At 46.7% G+C, this 17962-nt stretch overlaps 1 protein-coding gene across 1 annotated transcript in view; it reads right to left on the reverse strand.

Annotated features, from left to right (window-relative positions):
• Positions 1–17962, reverse strand: part of LOC134927265 (ATP-dependent translocase ABCB1-like) — a 95072-nt gene that overhangs the window by 37758 nt on the left and 39352 nt on the right. Inside the window, exons 8-10 of the mRNA XM_063921476.1 lie at positions 9284–9408; positions 7316–7487; positions 2077–2190 (exon numbers count right to left, since the gene is read on the reverse strand). Of these exons, the coding sequence (XP_063777546.1) occupies positions 2077–2190; positions 7316–7487; positions 9284–9408 (411 nt within the window). The remainder of the gene's footprint in view (positions 1–2076; positions 2191–7315; positions 7488–9283; positions 9409–17962) is intronic.

Here is a 17962-nt window from a genome sequence, read left to right on the forward strand (position 1 = left end):
CTGGTCGCCGGGAGCCCGGCCGCCGGCATACCATACTACACCCAAATATGCATCTAACCACCATGGATGGGGATGATTCTGTGCAGACGCACTTATGGCGGTACTTACTACAGCAGCTTATGGTAATCCGAGGATCTGCCCTTGTATACCTAACACACATGCGTTTGTACGTGGAATGCTGTCCAGCCCATTGGTCTTCTGTCTGCAGCTGCTGCAATCAGCCTTGCACCAGCTACACGCTGAAGTGCAAAAGATCTTCCTTTATCCCCCTCCACTTTATCTCTCTCCAAGCTTTGATACATCTCCCCCAAAGACTGGTCCTATGAATTTGTCCACACATGCGACCTCTATCTTATGGGTGGGATGTAATGACTTCCGAGATCGGCGGCCGTGCCGGATGCCGGCCGAACTCGGACGTTTTTTAAAAGGGGCAATCGTGTACAAGGTTAAACTAAGCCTTGTGCATGTTTGCCCCTTTAAAAAAAACGTCCGTGTTTGTCCGGCATCCCGCACAGCCGCCGTTCTCGGAATTCCTTACATCCCCGCCCATGTGTCTGTTTCAGCGCAAGTGCAGTCCCTGGTTTTCTGTCAACGGAACAACCACACTTGCTACCAACGCAGAATCAGACTCCTCAGTACATTGTATTGACGTGACTGTTTACCTTGGTGATAATAAACACATTTTGATCATTTCATGTGTAATACAATTTGTATCGTAATAGGGGGGAAAACACTTATGGAAACTAAACTGTGATTGGTTTGCAGTCTTCTAGTTAACTGTTTATACTATCATAATCTACAAAGGGTGTGGTATAGAAGACCTATAGTGTCTAGTTAGACAGTCAATAGGTCAACAAGCATTAGGTCGACAGGTACAAAAGGTTAACAGAGACCAACATGACCGCTGTCAACACACAAATAGTTGACACCAGTTTTTTAAGGTTTTTTTTTGTGTAATCTTGTATGTTTCATCACCTGTGGCCACCATCAGTCGCTTCGCTTGCCACACTTCGGGAAAAGTTACTATTCCCAATCGTACATGGATAGTAAATCAAGCAAATGTAGGGAAAACGTGAGAACCCCCCGCACCCCCCAAAATGTGTTGACAATTGTCATGTCGGCCTTTTCAACCTCTTGACTTTTTGTACCTGTCGACCTTAATCACTGTTGGCCTTTCACCTGTCTACCTAATGTATGTCAACAATATGGTGTCAACCTATTGACCTAAACACAGTCAACCTATCATCCGGATCCCATATACACAGTTTTGTCCGTGATACTATTTCAAATAGGAAACAATTATGTGGATAAACTGTAACAATAAATGCAAAGCGTTACTCTTGCCATACAGATGTGTTCTACTCCTCATACATCTTTCCTGCAGTCGTGCCAAACAGCCCCTCTTGGCACGCCAGGTCACGTTACAATCTTCTAGCGGTCGGCGTCTTTTTTGCTTCTTTTTTGCCGAAAATGCATCTTAATCGCAATGCAATGTGACTATGACGCACACTGTGCTGATTAATTTGTTATACTGTATGACACTTGCATTCCTGTGTGCGACTGAGTCTCTGTATCTGTACAGGAAGTGCTGCAATGTAGCAGCCACAGCTTTTTACCAACACAAGTCAAGTTCTGCTCGTATACAGACTCAGCCACACACCATATACAATATATGTCATATATCAAATTAATCAGCGCAGTCTCCTCGTGTGTCCTAGCCGCAATGCGTTGTGATGATCATGCATTTTCGGCAAATAAAGACGCCCGACATGAGCAGAGCTGCGTGGGACGTGGCATCTCGCTCTGCATGGCGTGGCGTATTAATGCTAGATGTATGATCTGTAGCTGCTTTTTAACTTTCAAAACAATAACACAATAATTCAATTGCAGGACAATAATGCCATGTATTACTGGTTTCTCTCTTTTTATTTTTATTTTAACTAAAGTTAATTTTATTGTTTAAAGCAATTTTATTGGAATTCACAAATAATCGGCAAAACTGACCACATTTAGTTATACCCTCCACAGAAGTAACCACGCAACACATGAGATTTAAAGAAGAAAAAAACAACTTACATTATCAATAATATTAAATACTGCATACGCCGCACCCCTGGCATTTGAAAAGGCTTCAATACTGGGCGATGTTTGTCCTATACTGAAGGATCCAATGATGACGGAAAAGAATACCTACAAGATGATTACAACAAAATTAATTGAACAATAGTTTGTGAAATATCAAATATAAAAGTACAAAAATCTTCTATGTGTTACACACCACATGCTGAGTAACATATCAAGTATATAACTAAAGTTTACTAAAAGAACACACAAGTTATGCAGATATTTAAAACACAGGTGATGTTAGTATACAGTATGTATAAACCCTGTAGATAAATAGTGATTTCTGATGTATTCACTGGGCCTATTCCTCCTCAGATTCTCAGCAAAAGCACCATGGACCTCTATTATAAGTGCTACTCTCTTCTGAATCTACTGAACTTTTCGAGGGCTCAATTTTAACCCAAGTCTCTAGTACTAGCATGGATGTGTGTCTACTGAGGTAATCCCAGTGGGCTCCTCCTGGAAAGATATAATTTGTGCATTTTGTTCTACACAGCACTGTATTTTACTGGTTTTCCCCATTGAAAAGGAGCTTTGTGTCTCCCTCGTAGTTGCTACGGCATTCTCTGGCTAAATATGAATGGGATATCGCCACAACTGTTACAGCAGATAATTTAACACTGTACTTAATTCTAGAACATTTATCGGAAGCTTTGTGTCTGTTCTGGATCACAGATCTTGCAACCAGCAATGAAGGACTACTCTGGAGGCTAACATCTGTCATTACAATTGTCCTGTTACAAACGACATGGGGAAGTCCTCTGTTGAGGCTCTTATGTCACCATAAGGTAAGAGACTGATGTGTCTTTGCAGACAGACTGATCTGTTGTGTAGACAAGTGATGGTACGACTTGTCCCACTTTGAGATTAGTTCAATTTGAACATTTATGAACAGAAGTGTGCAATCTGCAGTACCTCCAATGCTGAGACCGTCTTTTCCCAAGACTCTCATGTAGAAATGCACCAATGGCCGGATGACAGCCAACAGACACTGCAAAAAAAACATTTGTACTGGGCTATCTTTTCTTCGGAGTGATGATAAGTGTTGACCATCAGACCCAGAAAAAGCATTCTCTGGGTAAGGACTAGATTATATTCCTTGTAATTGAAAATCCAGCTGTGGGATTTAAGTGTCTGTGCTTCAGTTGCCAATGAGCCCAAAGAAAAGTCGGAGGCTCTTTCTTGATCAACAGATTGTCCAGATAAGAGCCATTCATCACCCTTCTGGACAATAGGAGAGCTGCCACTATCTTGGTAAATACCCTTGGGGATGTTGCCAGTCCAAAGGATAGTACTTTAAACTGGAAATTGTGAAATTGACCTACAAGACTTTGTAGGCACTGTGGACCTTCCGACAACAAAATATGCAAGCATGCATCCTTGACATCCATAAATGCCACAAACTTGTCACATACCAATGAAAATTATCATGACTCCATCTTGAAACTGTCCATCCTAACTTAAGTGTTGAGTGTCTTCAGGTTCAAAACTAGCTTAAATTGTACATTTGGTCTTTCTACCAAAACTACATACTCTTGTTTTACTGCCATGGGGATAATTACCCTGCAGTTATTAATATGTTATTGGTTTGATACTTGGCCTTCAACTTCTGATTACAAGAACACTGATGGTGAAACAACATCACGGTGGAGATCTGATGAGATCGATGATACATCCCTGAGCTATAACGTCCCTCAATGAGAAATCTGAACCACTGACCCCTGTAAAGTAGTAGATGGGATACCACTGAACCTTCCATCTAGTGGGCAGACTGGTCCTCATGTGGACTGTGGGTTGGCCTATAAAGGGACATGTACTAAGCAGTGATAAAAGTGGAGAATTGCCCATGGCAACCAATCAGCATTGATGTAACCTTTATATATTTGCATACTATAAAAGTATACAGAGCAGCTGATTGGTTGCCATGGACAACTTCTCCACTGGCTCACAAACCTGTCTAACTTTGCTGACATTTACAAGGAATTGAGAAGTGTTGTCTCAACCCCTGACTGCTGACTTTACTAAGAACTCACTTTTGGAACAGTGACTGGTAGGAAAGGGTTCTGGCTCATATTCTTATAGAACTTAAAAAGTGGTAGCCTTAGACATTCACACTATCAGAGGTCATCCATTGTATTTGGATTTGTCCACATAATAAAGGGTATCCGGTCTCTAGGTTGACCACACTTAGGTCAACACTGTCTAAGTCACTATAGGTCGACATGGTTTCTAGGTCAACAGGTACTAGGTCGACATAACAAAAGGTCCACATGAGCTTTTCTTTTTCATTTTTTTGAACTTTTTCATACTTTTCGATCCACGGGGACTACAATTGGGAACAGTAACCTGTGCCAAGTGCAGCAGTAGCAGAGCAAGGTACCTTGTCCGAAGCATGGCTAGCGAAGCAAGCCATACGAGGGAACACGGTGCACTACCTGGGGTACCCGCTCAATGTACGGAGAAAACAAGAACAAAAAAAGTGAAAAAACTCATGACGCCTAGCCGATCATGCACTCCAAGGGTCTAATTCAGACCTGATCGCTGCTGTGTGTTTTCGCACAGCGGGCGATCAGGTCTGAACTGCGCATGCGCCGCAGTGCACATATGCATGCCAGAGATGCTCTCGTCATCTCAGCCCAGCGATCTCCTCTGCCTGATTGACAGGCAGAGGCGTTCGCTGGTCGGGAGGGGGCGGGCCTGCTGCATTTGGCTGCCGTTTTGGTGGCGCGGTCCGGGCAATGCAGTCATGGCCGGACCATGCGCGGGGGGCCGTGGCCACTGCGTGACATCCCACGCAGCCGCTGCAAACCGGGATACGATAAGTAGCTCCTTACCAGCGTGCAGGAGCTGTGCAAGTAGGGAGCTAATTGTCAAGTACAAAAGCCTCGCCGCTGTGCGATGTTTTTGTACTTGTCAAGGGGGGGTAGGGCCTGACATGCGGGATGGACTAGCCCCGTTCTCCCCATCAAAGTAAATGATCGTAGATGTGCATATTTACGATCTACTCTAAATCACCCCCCAAAAACAGTGAGGAAGGGAAATAAAGCATTCCCGGATTTTAACTTTGCTAGATCTTCAGTGATTGCAAAAACTAGATCATCAAGAACATGCCATCATGCATAATCCTAGTCAAAGCACAAAGATTCCACAACATCTGATTCAGCTGCTATCTTGTCAGCTTCTTGGGATGAAATCTCAGAATCAGATTCTCCCCAGATCTCTTACGTTTTTGTGATTTATCCAGCAAAGAGGTCTTTAGAAACCTCTCCAGGGGGAGAGAAAATATAACCATACATTGCGCCAATTTGGCCAAAGATTGCGCCAAAACCGGATCCACTTATGCTAATGAGAAATTACCTGTTGTTCCCTGGCTAAATGATCTGACATGTCAGAGACTGAAGATTCAGTGGAACAGGAGGATGAACGTTCCCTTTACTAACAATCGGTGACGTGACAGTGCAGATTGTTGCTATGACATCAGCAGCAACCAGTGAAATCGTGTGCGGCAGATTACTGTCCACATAACAAGCTGCATGCAAAGTGTCCTGCTAGCAAGATACCTGGAGCCACTTCCTCTATCTTACAGAAAATAGGGAGAAACGGCATATACAAAGTATACCAAGAAAAATAATAAAGTACAAGAACAGACACATAAACAAGTGCAGAAATACTACGCAAAACCCCCTATGTAATCCCAACCTGGTTACATATAATTCTGAGTTGGTATAAATATCCCGGCACACAAGAGCCCGATAGTCAGAATGCCGTCAGTGTCATTCTGACATTTAAAATCCTGATACTGATTTTATTTTAACACTTACCCTAACCCACACCTCCGGCAGCCTAACCCTAACATATTCCCCGCAGCCTAACCCTAACCGTCCCCTCCCATAGCCTATACCTAACCGTCCTGTTTCCCACACCTGGGATCTAACCCTAATCCTCCTCCTAATTCCTAACCCTAAAAGTAACCCTACCGCCAGTACTTACAATTGGGATTCTGAATGTCGGGATATTAACTACATCCCATACTTCCCCACAGCTGGGAACATGGACAAGAGCAGGAGCTGCATGCAGTGTCTGTTGAGAATGAATTTCAGATGCAAAGCTAAAACCAGACAGAGAGAAGGTACCGAACTGTGCAGGAACCAGCATTACAGCCAAGACCCATAGAACAGCACACTGGGGCTCACTGGTACCTAGTTCGGGGCAGCCATTACTGAAAATAACCTGTCTATTCCTGAGAAGAAGGGCTATGAAGGTCTTAATAGTCTGCTGACAGCGCCCCATGGAAGCTAATGGTGGGAAGATGCATTACTTGCCATTCCACCCAACATGGTACCTGTTGCTGAGCCTTATGGAAATGACAGCACAAGGCCTCCAGTCGCTACCAATGTCAATGTTAAAGTGAGCCCTCTAGTAGACTCAGGGGGTCATTCCGAGTTGATCGCTCGCTAGCTACTTTTTGTAGCGCTGTGATCAGATAGTCGCCGCCTATGGAGCAGTGTATTTTCACTTTGCAAGTGTGCGAACGCCTGTGCAGCCGAGCTCTGCTACAACATTTTGTGCAGTCTCTGAGTAAGTCTGAACTTACTCAGCTGCTGCCATCACTTGAGCCTGTCTGGTCCTGGAATTGACGTCAGACACCCGCACTGCAAAGGCTTGGAGACGCCTGCATTTTTCCAAACACTCCCTGAAAACGGTCAGTTGATACCCACAAATGCCCTCTTCCTGTCAATCTCCTTGCCATCGGCTGTGCGAATGGATTCTTCGTTAAATCCTTTGCTCAGCAAAGATCCGCTTTGTACCCGTACGACACGCCTGCGCATTGCGGTGCATACGCATGCGCAGTAGTGACCTGATTGCTGCACTGCGAAAAACGGCAGCGTGCAAACATGTCGGAATGACCCCCTCAATCAATGGGAAAGGGGTGGAAATGTGAGGTAGTTCTAAGGACTGGAAGGCCCCCTGCCCACTCCATTGCTCAGGCAGCCCAACAGTGTCCGAGTCTTGCAATCGTACTGAAGAAAGGAAGGAGGCGTCACTATCCATTTTATAAGACAAATGCAGTCTATTCATTTACTAGGCACTCGCTCAGTCACTGAGGCACAAGGCACTTTCCATGGCAGGTGAATGAGGTGAATACAAATATCTCTTTCCTTCAAAGAAAAATAAGGGAGCCGTTACTTACTGTGAGCACATTTCCTATAGTGTACTCTTTAGCCACAATCAGACTGGTTCCATACCAGAACGCCAATGCGTAGGAGGCGTATATCATTAAGAAAGCAAATCCCATGGACACATTAGCTGTGATGGCCTTCTTGATGCCTATCCTTTTGGCCTCTTCTAAATTCTTTTCATACCTGCAACATATTCGTAGAAGCCATATGATCGTTATTAGCATTTAACAGAACATTTACTATATTCATAACGAACGGGATGTTTTCTCTGTAAATAAATAAATGAAAGTAGTTTTTTTGTGTTACTACAGCAGGTAATCCATGTATGATGCAATATATTAGATCAACCTTACAACAGCTATAAGAAACATATATGCAATAGTTAATGTAGTATATGTGAAATGTGAACAAAAAAACTATTTGTTGCAACAGTAGCCTCCTATTGGTAGGTGTTTTTTACTGATAAATACTGTATGCGATTTTGTACACCAATGTTTTGCAGCGGTGCAACAGTTGCTCCATCCGATAAGACAAGTTGGGAGCGTTTTTTTGCCAACTGTGGATAATTCTGCACTCAAGAAGACAAGTAAATAAAAAACTAAAATACTTTTTTATCTTAAGAGCCCTTTTCTGATATGTTCCTCCCAATGTTGGGAAGTGCTTCAGGAAGATATGTTCTAAGTGATGGTTGTCGTCATCTATGTAGTTGTCAACCATACTGTACGTGTGCGTCTGACAGAGCTAAACACGGCGGATGCTAGATTTCTTCTGACTGAAGCCCTGCATAACCACTTAAGTATGTTTACTGGACCCCTAAAGGGGGGTACACACGGAGAGATCCGTGCTTAAAATCTAAGCAATCTTGCTAGATTGCTTAGATTTTAAGCACGGATCTGCCGTGTGTATGCCCTCCAGCGATAGCGATGCGCGGCCCCGCGCATCGCTATCGCCGATGCTAGATTGAGCCTGCATGCAGGCTCAATCTAGCGGGTCGCTCACTTCACCGTTGTGTGAAGTGAGCGGCCCCCCCGTCGGCTTCTCCCCTCGCTCAGCACATCGCGCTGTGCTGAGCGGGGTGAGAGATGTGTGCTGAGCGGTCTGTGTTAAGATCGCTCAGCACACATCTCTCCCGTGAGTACCCCCCTTAAGTGGAGAAAGGAGATTTCATCTTGTAGGACTAGATAACATAAATTTGCTAGCTAAGGCGGAGAGGCATTTCCCAAGTTACTTTCTGGCAGGGTGGTGCCTTATGCTAATCACAAGGCCTTTAGTTCATAGGCTGTCCAAAGGTGCTGGAAACTTGACCTCATCCCTATAATTCCAAAGGATTTTATGAGATCTTTCAGTCAAATGTTTGTGACATTTGAGAATGTAATAAAAACAGTTGCAATGCCCTCTCACTCTTGAAATAATTTTAAATGTATATACTGTAAAGCAAAATCAAAGTTTATTAGGAGTGTACAAATGTCAAAAAAGAGGTCTGTCCTAAAGCAGGAGTAGGCAACATATGGCAATCCAGAGTCCACTTGCTGTAGAATTACACATCCCAGCATGCACTACCATAGTCATGTTGTTAGGATATGCTAAAACTGTAGCAAATCATGCTGGGATGTGTAGTTCCTCAGAATCTGGAAGGCTATTTGTTGCTTACCCCTGTCCTAAAGCATGTAGTAGTTGCAGAAATGTTCTTTACAGACTCTAGATTGGTAGATTCATACACAGGGGTAGGACCAGTGTTTTTTAGGGAACACTGTCATGCAATGGTCTGTCATTTCAACTTTTTGTCCTATATTAGATTCTCAGTATTGTGAAGATACGGGATGTGACTTCTGCTGTCTGTATCATGGAGCTGATCACCACACACAGCTACAGTATTTCAGGTCTCTCTGTATATCACGTTACCACAGTCCGATCATGGATTCTATTTTTATTTACTGTTCCCGAGTGTAAAGCAGAGCAACAACACAAATACAACTCACCTGACAATTTCTTTATTTTGTCCACCAAAAGCTATGACAGTCCGAATAGCAGCAAGAACCTCCTCAGCAACAGCTCCAGCTTTGGCGTAAGCCGTCAGCTCCTTATTGGTGAACGATGACAATATCTGTGGATACACAATGACACATAAAACACATAATACATAATCTATTTATTAACATACTTATTATTTTTTAACAATTGGACACAATGATAAAACAAAACTGGGTAATAACAAACAGTCAGAGGTAGGAAGGCCCTGCTCGCATGCTTACAATCTATAGGGAAATAGGCACGGATACACAAGGATAGGTGCTATCTATTGCATAGTTGTCCACTGGATTGCAAAGGTTCTAGGTAGGCTGCATGGTATCACATCACAACAATGATGAACAAGGGTCAGAAGGAAGAGAAAGTGAATAAAGAGAAAATATGTGAGGATATGTATGGACTGTACAGAGGAAATGTAACTGGATAAGAAAGCTTATGAAGGTTGAGTGAGCGGTCCTGGAATGTAATGGCCTGAAGAGGTGAGTTTTCAGGGAACGCTTGAAGGTTTGGAGAATAGGGGAGAGTCTTATTGTGCGTGGTAGGGCATTCCACAGAGTGGGTGCAGCCCGATGAAAGTCCTGCAATCGTGCATGGCAGTGAGTAATGAGTGTGGATGACAGACGTAGATCTTGTGAAAAGCGGAGAGGTCGGATTGGGAGATATTTTGAGATAAGCAAAGAGATGTACTTTGGTGTAGTTTGGTTGATGGCCTTGTGTGTGAGTAAAAGTATTTTATATTGAATACAGTAGAACACAGGTAACCAATGGAGGGACTGACATAGGGGATCTGCAGCCGATGAACATCTAGCGAGGAAGATTAGCCTCGCAGCTGCATTCAGAATGGATTGTAGTGGTGAGAGTCTTTTTTTTGGTAAGTCCAGTAAGGAAGACTATTGCAATAATCAATACGGAAGATAATGAGAGCATGGATTAGAGTTTTTGCAGTGTCGTGTGTAAGGTATGGTCGTATTTTGGATGTTTTAGATGCATGTAACATGATCTTGAGACAGATTGTATGTGGGGAGCAAAGGACAGTTCTGAGTCAAGTATGACACCTAGATAGCGGGATGATTGTTGAGTTCAGTGATAGAGATATCAGGTTGGTAACTACTATTGGCCGGAAATATAATTAACTCTGTTTTGGAAATATTAACTTTGAGGTGACGAGATGTCATCCAAGATGAAATGGCAGAAAGGCATTCAGTGACACGGACCAATACACACGGTGGCAAATCTGGGGAGGATAGATAGATTTGAATATCATGTGCGTAAAGATGATACTGAAATCAAAAAGAGCTGATTAGTTTACCAAGAGATGAGGTATAGATTGAGAAAAGCAGAGGAACTAAGACCGAGCCTTCTTTTACTCCGACTGAAAGAGGTAGCGAAGCGGAGGTGAATTCAGAGAAGCGAACACTGAAGGAGCGGTTAGATAGGTAGGATAGGAACCAAGAGAGGGCTGTGTCCTGAAGACCTAGGGATTGTAGTGTTTGTATGAGAAGAGAGTCGTCAACAGTGTCAAAGCAGCAGAGAGATCTAGAAGAATAAGAAGTGAGTAATGGCCTTTGGACTTCACAGTGATTAGATCATTCACTACTATAGTCAGTGCTGTCTCTGTGAAGTGTTGGGAACAAAAGCCTGACTGAAGTGGGTCCAATAAATTGTGTGAATTAAGAAAATGTGTGAGGTGAGTGTAGGCAAGTCTCTCAAGTAGCTTGGAGAGGAATGGGAGCTGAGAGATGGGACGGTAATTTGAGAGACAGTTAGGGTCAGACTAGTACAAAAAGAGAAGAAAAGAATTAGATTTTAATGGGTGCACATTTTTCTATTATTTAAATAAAAAATAACTGTTATTAACCTTTTACATTAAAATTTCTCAGCAATTCACATACTCTTAGCCTGTCTGGCTGATATGATATTTTAATATTTACAAAATAACCCACTCAGGGGCTAACTGGAGTGAAGTATGAATATAGTGTAAAAAGTGTGGTGTAAAGTGAATACAAAGATGTGTTCTGTGAATAAAAAGAAATAATTAAAATGATTGGATGCGTCCTGTCTTTATTATGTAATTATTATAATATAGTATATATTTTTGCAGCTGTCCATTTAATTTGCATGGGCTTAGTCAGCTCTGATCTGATTTCACATTAACCACTGTGTTTGAAATTGTCTTGGCTACAAATGGTTACACTTTAGAAAAGGGAAAGGATACACTTAAAAAATGTTTCTAGTCAGCCAAATGTATCTTTATTGGCTGCTCATGCTGTCTGAAATGTCACTGATTCATACACAATGGGGTTTTATACTATTACCATTATTTATGAGATGGTAGTGATATCAGCCTCTGCCTATTGCAGATGTTGTGATTTATAATATACACATATGCACTGTTCCCAGATAATACATGCCTGCCTTTATTTGATCACTTGCAACAATTATAATATGCAATGATCTCTATATATATATATATGTATGCACCTTCAGTTCATGGGAACTTGAATCTTTGTAATGTTTTTATATATTTGGGTGTCCCCTGTTCCCAGATAGTGTTTATTCAATGCCTGTTTTTATGCAAATATTTACAAACATCATACCGTGATCATATTATTCGTGGGAACTCACATCCTAGTAATGTGCTTTCTAGGAATGTCTCATGAATTGGCAGCCTTATAACTGGGTAAAATCAGTGTGGTGATGACGAGACACTGATTTTACCCAGTTATAAGGCTGCCAATTCATGAGACATTCCTAGAAAGCACATTACTAGGATGTGAGTTCCCATGAATAATATGATCACGGTATGATGTTTGTAAATATTTGCATAAAAACAGGCATTGTATAAACACTATCTGGGAACAGAGGACACCCAAATATATAAAAACATTATAAAGATTCAAGTTCCCATGAACTGAAGGTGCATACATATATATATATATAGAGATCATTGCATATTATAATTGTTGCAAGTGATCAAATAAAGGCAGGCATGTATTATCTGGGAACAGTGCATATGTGTATATTATAAATCACAACATCTGCAATAGGCAGAGGCTGATATCACTACCATCTCATAAATAAATGTGATAGTATAAAACCCCATTGTGTATGAATCAGTGACATTTCAGACAGCATGAGCAGCCAATAAAGATACATTTGGCTGACTAGAAACATTTTTTAAGTGTATCCTTTCCCTTTTCTAAAGTGTAACCATTTGTAGCCAAGACAATTTCAACCACAGTGGTTAATGTGAAATCAGATCAGAGCTGACTAAGCCCATGCAAATTAAATGGACAGCTGCAAAAATATATACTATATTATAATAATTACATAATAAAGACAGGATGCATCCAATCATTTTAATTATTTCTTTTTATTCACAGAACACATCTTTGTATTCACTTTACACCACACTTTTTACACTAAATTCATATTTCACTCCAGTTAGCCCCTGAGTGGGTTTTATTTTGTAAATATTAAAATACTAGTTGATTCATCGCGCCCTACGGGCGCTCTTCACACCGTCGTAAGGGGCTACGCCCCCTTAACCCCCAAACAACGTCAAGGTGTAGAATAGTTGTAGGCGGTTGGGGAAGCTTGTGTTGAGGTTCAGGGGGAGGTGGAGGGGTGGTGTATTTGTTGAAGGTGGGTGCCAGGTATGGGGCTAGCTTGGTTGGCGGATGTCATTGTGAGGTGTCGCGGGTGTTGGCCAGGCAGGTGAATTGTCGGTGCAGGTCAAAACATAAAAGTGTGTGTGGTTTGAATTTGAAAGTGGGTGGGTGCAGTGAGGTGGAGGTGTGTGTCGGTGTCGCTGTTCCCCTGTGATTTAGGCAGTGAGTGCTTGCGGGGAGGGTTGGTGTTCAAGGTGCGTGTGGTGGATGGGTGGTTGCAAAAAGGGCTTGTGGATGGGGGTGTTGTTTCAGAGGTGATGTTAGAAATGGGGTCTGTAGATGTTGTGAATGGTGGAGGGTTGACTGGTGGGGGGTATGGGAATGGGGGAGAGGTAAGAAATGTTCTGTGTGTGAGGGAGGAACGTGTGGTGGAGAGGTGGGTTCAGAGGGGGTGCAGCGTATGCCAGAGGGGGTTAATAGGTGTTGGGGGTGGGTGGGTTTGAGTTCAGGTGGGTTACGGTTAGGGGCAGTGGATTTATGTTATAGGTTTTGTGTGGGACTGTGGGGGGTGGTGAAGGTACTGTGGTTGTTGGGAGTGGTGGTTGCGAGGGGTATGTGGATTGGGCTGGGGGTCCTCAAGATGCTGTAGGTGGTGGATGACCGTGTGCGGACAGAACAATGGATGGGGGCCAGTGACTGTCTATGCTGCGGCCTAGGGGTGTGGGATGGGGGAGGGTCCAGGAGGTGTAGACCTTGGTGGAGTTGTGGGTGTGTGGGCCAGGGGATAGGGGAGGGTGTCAGAAAGTGGCATAGGTGGGGGAGTTCCACATGGGGTGTATGGGTGGATGGCGAAGGGTATTGGGGTGGTGTAGTGTGCAGGGGAGGTGTGGGAAGTGGGGTAGGCGGATTGGGAAGCTTGTGTTGAGGTTCAGGCGGAGGTGGAGCGGTGGTGTGTTTGTTGAAGGTGGGTGTGGGTGCCAGGTATGGGTCTAGATTGGTTGGGGGGATGTCATTGTGAGGTGTTGCGAGTGTTGCACAGGCGGGTGCGTTGTTGGTGTGGGGCAAAACGTTAAATTGTGTGTGGTTTGAATTTGAAAGGGGGTGGGTGCAGTGAGGTGGAGGTGTGTGTTAGTGTCGCTGTTCCCCTCTGATTTAGGTAGTGAGTGCTTGCGGGGAGGGTTGGTGTTGAAGGTGGTGCGTGTGGTGGATGGGTGGTTGCAAAAGGGGCTTGTGGATGGGGCTGTTGTTCCAGAGGTGATGTTGCAAATGGGGGAGGTGGGGTGGGTTACGATCAGGAGCAGAGGATTTATGTGCTAGGTGTTGTTGGGTTTTGCTTTGTGACACAGTGGGGTGTATTGGTGGGGGCTCAGGGACACAGCGGGGTGTAATGATGGGGGCCTCAGGGTCACAGTGGGGTGTAATGGTGGGGGGCTCAGGGACACAGCGGGTTGTAATGGTGGGGGGGATCAGGGACAAAGCGGGGTGTAATGATGTGGGGGGCTCTGGGACACAGCGTGGTGTAATGATGTGGGGGACTTAGGGACACAGCGGGTTGTAATGATGTGGGAGGCTCAGGGACACAGCGGAGTGTAATGATGTGGGGGGCTCAGGCACACAGTGGGGTGTAATGATGTGGGGGTTCAGGGACACAGCGTGGTGTAATGAGGTGGGGGCTTAGGGACACAGTGGGGTGTAATGATGTGGGAGGCTCAGGGACACAGCGGGGTGTAATGATGTTGGGGGGCTCAGTGACACAGCGGGGTGTAATGATGTGGGGGGCTCAGGGACACAGCGGGGTGTAATGATGTGGGGGGCTCAGACACAGCGGGGTGTAATGGTGGGGGAGATCGGGGGGACGCAGCGGGGTGTAATGATGTGTGGGGCTCAGGCACACAGTGAGGTGTAATGGTGGGGCACTCGGGGACAAAGCAGGGTGTAATGATGTGGGGGCTCAGGGACACAGCGGGGTGTAATAATGTGGGGGGCTTAGTGACACAGCGGGGTGTAATGATGTGGGGGGCTCAGGCACACAGTGGGGTGTAATGGTGGGGGGCTCGGGGACAAAACGGGGTGTAATGATGTGGGGGCTCAGGGACACAGCGGGGTGTAATGATGTGGGGGACTTAGGGACAAAGCGGGGTGTAATGATGTGGGGGGCTCAGGCACACAGCGGGGTGTAATGGTGGGGGGCTCGGGGACAAAGCAGGGTGTAATGATGTGGGGGGCTCAGGGACACAGCTGGGTGTAATGATGTGGGGGACTTAGGGACAAAGCGGGGTGTAATGATGTGGGGGGCTCAGGCACACAGTGGGGTGTAATGGTGGGGGGCTCGGGGACAAAGCAGGGTGTAATGATGTGGGGGGCTCAGGGACACAGCTGGGTGTAATGATGTGGGGGACTTAGGGACAAAGCGGGGTGTAATGATGTGGGGGCTCAGTGACACAGCGGGGTGTAATGATGTGGGGAGCTGAGGGACACAGTGGGGTGTAATGGTGGGGGGCTCGGGGACAAAACGGGGTGTAATGATGTGGGGGCTCAGGGACACAGCGGGGTGTAATGATGTGGGGGACTTAGGGACAAAGCGGGGTGTAATGATGTGTGGGGCTCAGGCACACAGCGGGGTGTAATGGTGGGGGGCTCTGGGACAAAGCAGGGTGTAATGATGTGGGGGGCTCAGGGACACAGCTGGGTGTAATGATGTGGGGGACTTAGGGACAAAGCGGGGTGTAATGATGTGGGGAGCTGAGGGACACAGCGGGTGTAATGATGCTGGGGGGCTCGGACACAGCGGGGTGTAATGATGTGGGGGGCTCAGGAACACAGAGGGGTGTAATGATGTTGGGGGGCTCAGTGACACAGCGGGGTGTAATGATGTGGGGAGCTGAGGAACACAGAGGGGTGTAATGATGTTGGGGGGCTCAGTAACACAGCAGGGTGTAATGATGTGGGGGGCTCAGGCACACAGTGAGGTGTAATGGTGGGGGGCTCGGGGACAAAACGGGGTGTAATGATGTGGGGGCTCAGGGACACAGCGGGGTGTAATGATGTGGGGGACTTAGGGACAAAGCGGGGTGTAATGATGTGGGGGGCTCAGGCACACAGTGGTGTGTAATGGTGGGGGGCTCGGGGTCAAAGCAGGGTGTAATGATGTGGGGGGCTCAGGGACACAGCTGGGTGTAATGATGTGGGGGACTTAGGGACAAAGCGGGGTGTAATGATGTGGGGAGCTGAGGGACACAGCGGGGTGTAATGATGCTGGGGGGCTCGGACACAGCGGGGTGTAATGATGTGGGGGGCTCAGGAACACAGAGGGGTGTAATGATGTTGGGGGGCTCAGTGACACAGCGGGGTGTAATGATGTGGGGGGCTCAGGAACACAGAGGGGTGTAATGATGTTGGGGGGCTCAGTAACACAGCGGGGTGTAATGATGTGGGGAGCTGAGGGACACAGCGGGGTGTAATGATGCTGGGGGGCTCGGACACAGCGGGGTGTAATGATGTGGGGGGCTCAGGAACACAGAGGGGTGTAATGATGTTGGGGGGCTCAGTAACACAGCGGGGTGTAATGATGTGGGGAGCTGAGGGACACAGCGGGGTGTAATGATGCTGGGGGGCTCGGACACAGCGGGGTGCAATGGTGGGGGGGATCGGGGACACAGCGGGGTGTAATGATGTGGGGGGCTCAGGCACACAGTGGGGTGTAATGGTGGGGGGCTCGGGGACAAAGCGGGGTGTAATGATGTGGGGGGCTCAGGGACACAGCGGGGTGTAATGATGTGGGGGGCTCAGGGACACAGCGGGGTGTAATGATGTGGGGGGCTTAGGGACACAGCGGGGTGTAATGATGTGGGGGGCTCAGGGACACAGCAGGGTGTAATGATGCTGGGGGGGCTCGGACACAGCGGGGTGTAATGATGTGGGGGGCTCAGGCACACAGTTGGGTGTAATGGTGGGGGGCTCGGGGACACAGCGGGGTGTAATGATGCTGGGGGCTCAGGGACACAGCGGGGGTGTAATGATGTGGGGGGCTTAGGGACACAGCGGGGTGTAATGATGCTGGGGGGCTCGGAGACAAAGTGGAGTGTAATGATGTGGGGGGCTCAGGGACACAGCGGGGTGTAATGATGTGGGGGGCTCAGGGACACAGCGGGGTGTAATGAGTTGGGGGAACTCAGGGACACTGCAGGGTGTGTGCATGTTGGGGGACTTTGGAGCTCGAGTGTTCCTGCGTGTGAGGGTGAAGAGGGTGCGGTGGTGGGGTGTTTGGTGACTCGGTTGCAGAGGGAGGGTGATGAGAGTGCTGTGAATATTGCCCTGCGCTGACCCCATGCCGCTGCACTTGTGCTGCACCTTGTGAGGGGCGGCATGCTTACACACTGTGTGCCTGGGTTAGGGGTAGAGAATCCGGATTAGGCTGCACATACTGGGTCATGCTGGGCGGGAGGCGCCGTCTGCGGAAGCCTTACACTGGAAGCACGACGCTCCTCACTGTGTTCCTGCGTTAGGTGTATAGCCGCTCGTGTCTCCAGCCCCGTGGGCTGGATGTCAGGTGCGAGGCAGCACCTCACAACCACACCGCGGGGCTGGGGACACGAGCCGCTAATGCAGATTCTATACACCTAACGCAGGCACACAGTGAGGAGCGTCGTGCTTCCAGTGTCAGGCTTCCGCAGACGGCGCCTCCCGCCCAGCATGACCCCCCACTGGCTGGATATGTTACCTGGTGATGGGGTTGCTGGAGGGAGGGCTCCCAGGCGTGGAGTGTGGGTGTAAATCGGGGTGTGCGTGTGTGTTCCCGGGAGAGGAGGCACTCGTGTACGCAGCCCTGTGGTGTGGATATCAGCCACCAGGCATAGTACCTTGTCTCCTGAGAGTAGCGTGGTACATGCAGTGTCAGGGTTCTCCTTGTGAGCAGCAATGGGGTTTGGGCAGTGTGTGGGTCGTGTGCCACTGTGCAGACGACGTGTTCCGTCAGCATGACCCCCCCATTGGCTGGATGTGTTAGATGGTGATGGGGTT

This window comes from Pseudophryne corroboree, chromosome 5, assembly GCF_028390025.1.
Source record: "Pseudophryne corroboree isolate aPseCor3 chromosome 5, aPseCor3.hap2, whole genome shotgun sequence".
Taxonomy (NCBI): Eukaryota; Metazoa; Chordata; class Amphibia; order Anura; family Myobatrachidae; genus Pseudophryne; species Pseudophryne corroboree.